At 39.0% G+C, this 10,377-nt stretch overlaps 1 protein-coding gene across 1 annotated transcript; it reads right to left on the bottom strand.

The window, feature by feature from the left end:
• Positions 1-66: 66 nt before the first annotated feature.
• Positions 67-6,033, bottom strand: LOC113108563 (terminal nucleotidyltransferase 5C-like). The gene is made up of 3 exons (XM_026271766.1): positions 5,933-6,033; positions 5,615-5,754; positions 67-4,491 (listed from the first exon to the last, which is right to left on the bottom strand). Exon 3 carries the CDS (start codon positions 4,477-4,479, stop codon positions 3,310-3,312), a length of 1,170 nt encoding a protein of 389 aa, XP_026127551.1. The 5' UTR covers positions 4,480-4,491; positions 5,615-5,754; positions 5,933-6,033; the 3' UTR covers positions 67-3,309.
• Between the last annotated feature and the right edge of the window lie 4,344 nt (positions 6,034-10,377).

The following is a 10,377-nucleotide window of genomic DNA, read 5'->3' on the forward strand; positions in this document are numbered from 1 at the left end:
AATGCACAATTTTATTGAAAAGATCCACTGGATTTTTATTTTCAAAGAAAAGAACTTGAAAAAGAATGGGCTTTCAATACTTTATTTTTCCCCTTGATACACATTTTCCTTATTCTCAATTCCATCCAAAGGAAAATTATAGTGAGGTAAAAGTGCTGAGAAACAAAATGGCACAATAAATTTACATCAAATCACCATGCCGACATCAGAGAGCAGACATAATGACTTCAAAATAATAGTGCGACTTCCATTTTTCACTTTTTTTTTTTTAAACTCACAATCATTAGCATCCTAACGGACAAACAAGACAAATAAATCACAGAAAACGTAAACAAATTCTGCTGAAATCCACAACTCTTCTTGCAACATTGCAAAAGGGCTTCAAAAAGGCCTCGATCATCATTAAGACTTGTACTTTAGACAAAGCACGTCCAAATCCAATGGACCGCCCCGGCACACACGGTTACAGATGCATTCAGAGCGGAGTTACAAAAGCTCCAACACCTTTGTCTGTTGAATAAAGGGTAACACTGGGGAATATGGAATTACAGCTGACAGGGGGACAAAGAAAATAAAAAGAACAGAATATGAATTCAAATACACAAAAGCATGTTTTCCCATTTTAACACTCCCTTTCCAAGAAACACACTTTACACAGACTTCAAAAAGGAAATGAGCCAAGCCTCATCACACCAGACCTTATCTATGTGAAGCACATCTGGACAAGATAAAAAGCACACAAAACAAAACGCATGTTTCTTTTCGTTTCACAAATTAAGATTAAGGTGAGATTCTGTTAGCCAACCACTACAGAGCATACAAACTAGATTTTACACACACACACACAAAAAGAAAGAAAGAGAAAACCAGTTTGGAAACAAGAGTACTTGTTCCTGATGAGTGAACATTTTAACTTCCTAATACAATGCTTTTCAAATTGTTTCACTTTTCAGGAAGTTGGCTGAACAAGAGTTGTTATCCTCAAGACACACTGTAGCCCTTTATCATGTCCCTGAGACTCCCCCATATTAGATTAATAAAAGGGGGGGGGCACCTTGTAGCTTAAGATGATGAATAGCTTTGGAGTACAAGGCCTGTAAAGTGCATTCTTTGATTTGGGTTCTTAATTTGGCCTTTTTCAGGTTTTGAAAATGCTGTGTAGTGCACAGTACTTGCTTTGGTTAGGAGGGTGATGTTGAAAAGACGGGACAATGACTCAGTACAACTCGAATGACTACACAACTGCAATTAGAAAAAGAAATGTGTGACATGAGACAAAAAAAAAAAAAAAAAAAAAAGTGAGTCATTCATCCTCCTTCACCCTTATTTAAAAGGACTGGCAAAAAATGTTATGGCACCAAATTATTCTGAAACCAGAGAGCATGAGCTACAAGGTCTTCAAAATCCAAATGGGTCATCACAAAAAGGCACATGTGTGCTGTGCTGCTGGTTCGAACATTGATCCACAGTCTGCATGTCCCAAAAATACTGAGGAAAAAAAAAAAGTGTGTACGAGTAAAAATCTATTTCAGCTCAAAAGCACTTTGGGGTGTTACCCACTGAATGCGAGGCCATGTGACCCTTCTCTCTTTACCCTAAAAGTCTGTGAGCACAGATAAGAGAAAGGAACGTGGCTCATGGTTATCTGCTGCATGTGCTTGTACAAGCTGAAGCAGCAGGAGCTGTGGCGCGCGAGTGAGGCCAAGAGGAAACCTGAGGGGCAGGGGGCAGCTGTCGGACATTACGTAAGAGCAGCTAGCAGAGTACTACCCTTCTCTGAATGGACCAATGTCGAAAGAGGAACTACACGTGGACATGACGGGGGGCCAGGAGAAGACGGACAAGAATAGACATTTACATAATTTAATACTGTCTAACGTACAAAAAGCACAGAACTAGCTTGACCCAACTGACGACTGCAATGTGAAGCAAATTCACTGACAAAGGACCAAGACAGGAGACGTCGAAGCTCAATAAAGATCAAGAGCAGCAACATCGATTAGATCCAAAACTGGAAAGGAATTCACACGCTTTTACATCCATTTAAACGAGCTTGGGTATATCCTTCAGCTACGGTAACCCTTCCCAGACCTCAATTACCAGAAAAGACTGCGTGACATACCAGCATTCACCCCTCATCTACAGTGACTCTAGCGAGAAGCACAGGAAAGACAGTTGCCCCACTAGAAATTCCACCCACATGCGGTCCATTCAAGGCACATCCCGAGAGGTGCAGGAAGGGATAATTTTAGAGCGCTGTGACACCATTTGGCTTGGCTAGGCTGTTAGCTGGAGGTCTTGTTACACACGGCAGTGCTAAGCCTGCTAATGGCCGCAAAAAGCTCAGGGAGGACAGATCGTCCAACAGCTGAACCTTGTATGGACAAGCATTACCTCTCTGTCCCATTTAAACACATACGCAATGTTAATAAGAGATGAAGGAAAGTTTAACGACTACAGCTGAGGATCTTCATCAAAATGGACTGTTTAACTGCTCTGGGTCACTGGGAAAAGGACAAAGCATCTTTTTGCAAAAATGCTGCAACCAAATTCAAATTTCGATCTCACCTTCATGTAACTAGCAAGACCGAACCGGTTTATAAATGACAAATTCTCAAACAGAAAAGTCTTCAGTATTCATTTACACAGCAATCTGAAGCTCGTTGCTATGAATACTTGAACAGGATTCGGTTCACATTTCTATTTGAGAACAAAAAGAATTTAGCTGCCCACCAGTGTACCAAAAAAAAAAAAAAAACTGATAACTTCAGTCCTAAAATACCTATTATTTCACCTGTGCTCACATTTTTCATATCTTTTTCTTTTAATTTTGTCTTTTTTTTTCTCTCCTTCAAATTTCTAAGAACATTATTTTATTTTATTTTTTTGGCCTTTTTATTTTGTAACACACAGGAAAAATATTAAATTTGTCCCAATATGCATTTTCCTTCATTTTTAAGGTTAGAGTACATTAAGGCACTATGGGAATCGTTCCTCTTCAATATGGAAACAAATTAATCTCTCAGGTCAGGGACAGAGATGAGAGCAAACAAATCGAAATGTAAGAATATTAAAGTAAAAGAAAGAAAGAAAAAAAGATAATTCAAAACTCTAAAATAGATCACTTTGAATTAGAAATGTATTGGCACCTCTGCAGAGAAGGAATTAAAAGAAAAAAAAAGAAAAGAAAGGAAACGCTTGTCATTTTAAACATCCTTTATGCCTACAGAGGGAAACATCCCTTACGGCCAAATATCCGGCTTTCTGGCCTGCTCATGGATTTTGTTGTTGAACAAGCATCTTTGAGTCTTAGTTACAAGGCAACCAAGTAGGAATGGACTGGTTACAAGAGGCCACATAGTAGTTGTTGAAGTTCAGGTCTCTGACATACGGAGCCGGCTGGTAGTAACAGGTGACGCTGGACGCATCAGGTATGGCGTTCTGCTCGGCGAGAACACGAAACGCCATCAGTGAGATGAGGTTAAGCGTCTGCCGCCTCTCGTGTCCCATGAGACACACGGTGCTCTCGTTCACGACCCGTCGCAGGATCATGAGGTAGTTGTACTTGTTCTTCTCCTCACCGACAAAGTGGCTTTGCAGATAAGCCTCCAGTTTGCGCTGTTGCTCACCAATGTCGGGAAAGTCAATGAAGAAACGGGAGCACATGTAGCGCTCCAGGGCCTTAAATTCATCTTCATCTGTGGGCGTAAAGTCCCTCACCAGGAGGTTGCAGTATTTGAGCAAACCGCCTCCGCGGATCTCCTCCGGCCGCTTGGTGGCGATGAGCTTGTTCCTGAGGTGGTCCAGAGCCATGGCAAAGTCGCCGTACACGCTCTCCCCGACCACAGTAGGGTGGAAGTGCTGAGACATGGGGTTTTCTGAGAAGTCATAGTACGACAGCACGGAGTCCAAAATGATCTGGAAGGAGTCCACGCTAAACTCAAACTGTCTCCGGATCGAGTCCACAAACTTAAGTTCCACATTGCGGCCATTGTTGTTTGACAGCGAGATGAGGGACCAGCGGTCCTGCTCGGTGTAGACTTTGACCAGCTTCTGGACGTAGGCCTCTTTTAGGGTCATGGGAGTGATCTTCTCTTTGTTCACCCCCTCTGGCAGAAAGTCCAACAAAGTGCTCAAAACCACATCTTTGATGACCTGGAACTCCTTTTCCCGAGGAAGGTCTACCCTGAAGATGACGTCCAGGTCTTTGTAGCTCCAGCCGATGTCCTTTTCCAGCACGTGGCTGGCGGTGGAGCCGTTCAGGCGGACATCTTTGACCAGAATGCCCCTCAGCTCCAGACGGTTCCGAACCATCTGTACGATATCCTTCAGACGAACCTCCAGGGTGGGAAAGTTGCCTCGTCCATGAACTGGCACGGCCTCCGTCAGCACGTCGTTCAAGCGGCTCACTTGCTCCCAGGTAAGCACACTCTGTGACTCACTTTCACTGCTGGATGAGGCTGACGCCATGTTTGCCATCTATGCAGTTTCCTGAGATAAAATATAAGTGCAAAAACAATTTCAAGGAATCTTTAAAAATCTCTAACAAAAACAAAACTAGAATTAGTTTAGTTGGACAATAAGCCTGAACAGAAAGAAAACACAGTGTAATTAAAGGTTCACTGCTCTCTCATAACAGAAAAGCTAACATTGATTGGCAGGCTTTCCAGAAGGACAAACAAACTCTAAACAGAAACTGAATCATTTAAACTGAGACAGACACTCAGCTGCTCATCAACTAATTCAATATGATTCCCAGCTAAAAACATAAAAATTTTTTTAAAAAAAGCATTGATCAGTCAGTCACTCACACTAATGATTCACTTGAAAGAAATGTCTAAACCAGATGGCTAAAAAACTTGTCAGAATATAGTTGAGGACGTATAATGTGTACAGGATTCCCATGATCATTTTAAAATAGAGAAAGAATTTAAAGGATAAAAAGATTAGAAGCCCTAAAAAAAAAAAAAAAAAAAAAAGAGAACTCTACTTACAATGTATCTGAATAATGCTTTGATACTAGACAGACTTTACAGAATTATTATTATTTTTCTTAATGATGTCTTAGACCAGAGTCATATTTTAGCCTATTGGTAATCATTGTCTTATTGGTAAATAAACATGTTAGAAACCCCTGATTTTTACCTTTTTTTATGTTTGAATATTATAAGAATTCCAGGAGGAACCCCTTTGGATTGTTTCCAAATTATGGTAAAATTTCACATTGGACCTTTAACGTTAGAAGATACATGGCGGTCAGCACGCGAACTTTCAACTAACATTACCTGAATTTGATTAAAACAAGAGCTCATGTGCGGAAATAAAAACGTTCACAGTTCCAAACTCAATGCATCTTGTTGAAAAAATATATAGGATAAAAACAGTTATTTAATCGGAGTATGATGTATATAAAATTATAGTTTGAAACCGCGCACGCGAGAGACCAACAGAGCCACAAACTGCGCGAGATTATCGTTCAGACCAAACAAACCAAAATACTATCCCTGCACTTATTCCCAAACACAAACTTTGAAGTGAATCTCCCGATTGCATACGAACCACACAGATCCAACGCGTTTATATCAAGTTATAAATACGAATTATGTCCACCTACTGTTCTCAGTAAATCCACCTGAAGTGCTCAGCAACGTGGTCGGCACAGAGTAGTGGATGTCAAACAAGGTTTCGCACCAGCAGCAGCTCCATCCATCCGTTCGTTCGTTGGTTCAGTCGTCAAATGCTAGAGCTTCAGATCTGAAGAGCACACACATGCGCTCTCTTATAACTGCCTACTAAACAACCTGCTTCTCCGCACCTCCACTGCGCACTATTTTTCCGAAGCCTTGCCATCAACACAAACAGCATACATATAAATATGTATTTTATTTAACAATCTGTTTACAATTTAATAATCTGTCTGCATTTTACTTACCATTGCTCCCGTGCTAAACACTGCAATACAAGGCATCTATGGATTCAAAAACATACGGCGTTCTATTCGCTGGTATCAATGCGCCAGGCGAAGCCTGTGATTGGCTGAAGAGGTTTTTGTGTTGCCTGGCGACCACAGGCACTTGTAGAGTTTGACATCCGGCTTTTGAAGGGAGTAGTTAGAGCAGGTTATACTAACTAGAACACATTTGGTAACCTGATGTTTCTTTTTTAGTTTTTCTTTTTCTTTCTTTCTTTTTTTAGGTGCATTAAGTAGTAAGCTTGGCTATCAGTTAAAAATATTTAAAGCTAAGCCTCTTATTTTCGTCAGCGCGCAAATTATATAACAGATAAAATAATTTGCTAATGCTCGATAACGATTAGTCTTATATTTTTACATTTTTTATTGATGAAATAAAACTCTACATTTGTGGGCTATGAGGAATAGATAAATTAAACTTAAATGTTAAAACTTGTAACTTAAAAACAACTGCTTTTTTCCCGAAATTCTGCTGGATCTAGCTTTCATTTGCACCATATGTTGAATTGTTGAAATATTCAAGAATCAGGTAAGTTAACGTTAGGCAGTTACTGTAGAAATATTTACATTTAGCTACAGAGTGATTTTACCTACTTCTTAGCCTAAGGCTAACCCAACCTTAATCCTCACACAAAACTGTTCATGTCCGTAGGCCTACATCAGTAAAGTACAAGCAGAACAATTCAGGAACCTTTAATATTGTGAGAAACTCATACAAAATCATTCTAAACATGATTCCACTATATTTGTGAGGACACTTTAAAAAAATTGTCCCTCACAAACATATCTGTCACACAAATGCTCTTTTGTGTCTTTTATAACTGTGAGAAAAACAGACACTAATTTATATTTGTCTTGGAAAAGCTGGATCTACAAGAAACTCAAATAATCATTACATTTAGACACTGAGTGGTCCATAAAGAATAAGCAGCGGTGATGTGTCAGTGAAACTGTGGACAGTGGGTTTGAAGGAGTAAAAGAGCCTAGTAAGTAAAGTACATGTGGGGAAACCCTATAGGAAAGCAGCACTACATCATCACTGATGCTGCTGAGTAAATCAACGGACCTTGTGCAGCCTCCAGTGGAAATATGAGGGAGGGATATTCCAGTCTGATTGCTTCCTTCAGAATCTTTTCTTAGCAATGATGTGGGTATAAATTACACAAGAAAGCGAAACAGGAAATGATTGCTCAGTCGCATATGAGGAAACTCCACTATTGTGTGCTGGGTCTGAACGAAAATGAATTTGTGAATGACCTAGAAAAGATAAAGATAGAATGAAACAGCAACAGAGAGAGAATTAGAAACTGGATATGAGGGACTGTCCTAACAGTTTTGTGATAATCTTACATGACGTCAATGGTGAGGTATTGGTATTATATGAGATAAGAAAAAAGTCGTTGACATTTATGATGGGAGCATCATTCCCATGCTGATTCATACACACACAAAAATCAACATTGAAGATTGTTATAGGGAATAATGGCACCATATCTTACACATTCGATTGAATTTCTAATCTTGACTGCAAAGCAGAGTTTTATCTTAGCTAAGCTTGTATGTCATATGAAGGGTTAGCATCAGATGTTTTTTTTTTAAATCCGTAACTATGCATGAGGTTCGTCCAAATGAGATGAAACCTTTACATACAGTATTGAAATGAGCAAGAAGCATCAAAGATGTGCTACATAAGAGAATGAAAGTGTTTTTAGTGGTCAGTGCAGGTATGTACAAAATGAAAAGCATCTGGGTTATTACTGCCCAAACTGGTTAGTGAATTTACCTAAAAAAAGTAATGAGTCATAAACACGAGAGAAAAACTATATCTAGATTCTATATCACTTAGCTCTCATTAAACTCCATCACAAATGTTATGAAAATCCCACTGGAAGCAAGACTAAATAGTTTAATACATTTAATTCAGAAGTTTTGGAGACTTGAACCATGATCTGTCAATCCTTTGTTGGACGATGAGAACACATTGAACATCAAAGCAAGATTTCTTTCTTCATTAATCAAGAACAGCCTTTGAGAAATATCTAACAATACATAATAGCCCGGATTCACAAACCTTAGTTTTAAGCAACTTCTACAAAAATGCCTTAGAAGAAAACATTACAGGTGTGCATTTTGACACAGAACAATGACACTGACATATTTTAAGATATGTCAGAGCAAAATATTTTCAGCTGAGACAGCTCAAACATGCATTTTAGTCTGGGACTAGCTTAAGCTTTTTCTATGAAACCATGGGATAAAGTCTTATGAAGCTAAGCAAGCGTTTTCTTTACCAGATGGATTTAATAGAATAAATAAACTTAACAGTGAGCACTGAATCGAGTAGAAATTAAGCAGTGTTTTGTTGAAGGTGAATGCCATTTAGTTTGTGAGGAGTGGCAATGCCACCTGCTGCAGCTGGGCTCTGCGCCAAGTGGAAATGACTCACTGTCCAAGCTACGGATGGTTAACCGGCGGCCATTAACACATTAAACATACTGAAGGATGCGCGCACACGCACATCCAGGCCATTAACACATTAAACACTCCACTACGTTTGTGGACGTCCACGCAATTGTTTTTTCCCCCTGTCTATCAGTCCAGTGACTCATGATGACATTCATAATCCTCTCCTTCCCGTGACATCAGCAACTCTCTGGCATCTATTGATTAAAATTCAGAGCTCCTGAAAAACAAAAACACAATGCAGTGTTCTGCGTCCTCAGGAGAGGGGTCTGGTTATTACCAAAAGGACGGAGCTCTGGTTCTCAACTGCTGACAAATTCATCTGTCAGCTGGCAGAAGCTACAGTGGCTAAAGATCACTCGAAAATAAAAATACTGTCATTTACTCATGCTCATGTCAGTCCAAACCTGTATAACTTCATTTCTTCTGCAGAACACAAAAGATATTTGGAAGGATGATGTTAACTTATTAGTTTTGGTGCATATTGGCTTCCAGTGTAAAGGGGTGGCTGGGTATTATGGGTTGTAGACTGACACTTCCAAAGAAAAAAAGAATCATACAGGTTTGAAACTACTTGAAGATGAGTAAATTATGGGACAATTGTTTCTATCAATCAGGCAGATGGTTCAATGACTTGACATTCATTTTCAAGTGTTAATTTGTTCAAAAATATATTAAAATGCAATTAATAAGATGAATGAATGAAATTGCTGTAAAAATAAAATAAATTAATTAATAAAAGTGTTAACTCTTGGTTTATCCACCAATCCAAAGCCATGTGGCTTGGAAACTAAATACACACAAACACACACACACACACACACACACACACACAAACATACAAACAGGAAGTGATATCACCGTGAGAATTAGGACAAGACAAGATTATTTCTGGTTGTAAAAACAGTATCATGTGGTGCAACTCCACAAAAATGTAATGGTATTATGAATTAATAATCCAACACATTTACATAGTTTTACAAATATTATATGCGTTACATTTTTTTTTTAAAAATACATTTCATTACATTGGTCCTGTGTTGTGTCGCACTTGTCCAATTTAAAACTGGATGCTGAAGCAAATCAATTTTAGTACTATTACACACATAAGACTGATGAGCTTCATTCCAAAAAGCTCAGATCAGGCATTAGCTAGCTCATCATTCAAAAAGAATATTGGCGCATGTGATTAATAAGGCTTAGACCATGTTGTAATTTAGTTTTAAAATGTGTTTTATTCAACAGAAACACAACACACCCAGAGGAGAAAATATCCGTAAAGATACTAAATGACATGCAACATAGCGTCCCATTCAACTGGACAGCTTACTCCAGCAGCACAGTATTTGCATGAAGAAATGCATTTTGGGGAGTGTAGGAACGAAACAGAAGCCATTGACCCTATTAGAAGTCAGTGTATCAAAACGATTTTGAAAGTTATATTTTACTTAGAAATAAAATAACTGGTGCTCCATATGCTCTTCTGATAGAGCCACTGGAGCTCTCTGTCAGTGTTTAATCGTTTGGCTATCACTAGTAAAAGCTGCCAGCTGACCTACCTGGTTCACAGTGACCTTGGTGCTTTTCTTTTTTTTTTTTGCTCCACACACTAGCAACATGCCAGTTTCTTCAGCTTATCACTCACTGCTTTCCACTGAGCAACAGTTGACCCTAAACTAGACATGATGAAACCCAATCTGTACATAAGATTCAACATTTGATTTTGCTTCTGCTGAAGCACAAGTTACTCTCTGGATCGTTCTCATATGACGCTGGAGAACCTTCATCAGGTTTTGCACTTGTGAGGTTCATGCCAACTCGAAAACTTTATTTGCATTAAATTAGAAAAATGTCAAATACAAGGATTTCCACTAGTGGTCTCAGTTATGGACCTGACTGTATGGAAGGAGAAGTCCTTTATTGTTCAGAGATGATATGACAGG

Source organism: Carassius auratus, chromosome 9 (assembly GCF_003368295.1).
Source record: "Carassius auratus strain Wakin chromosome 9, ASM336829v1, whole genome shotgun sequence".
Classification (NCBI taxonomy): Eukaryota; Metazoa; Chordata; class Actinopteri; order Cypriniformes; family Cyprinidae; genus Carassius; species Carassius auratus.

Bases quoted from the DNA above. Each gene is read 5' to 3' on its own strand.
- LOC113108563 (XM_026271766.1), bottom strand. From the start codon at position 4,479: ATGGCAAACATGGCGTCAGCCTCATCCAGCAGTGAAAGTGAGTCACAG.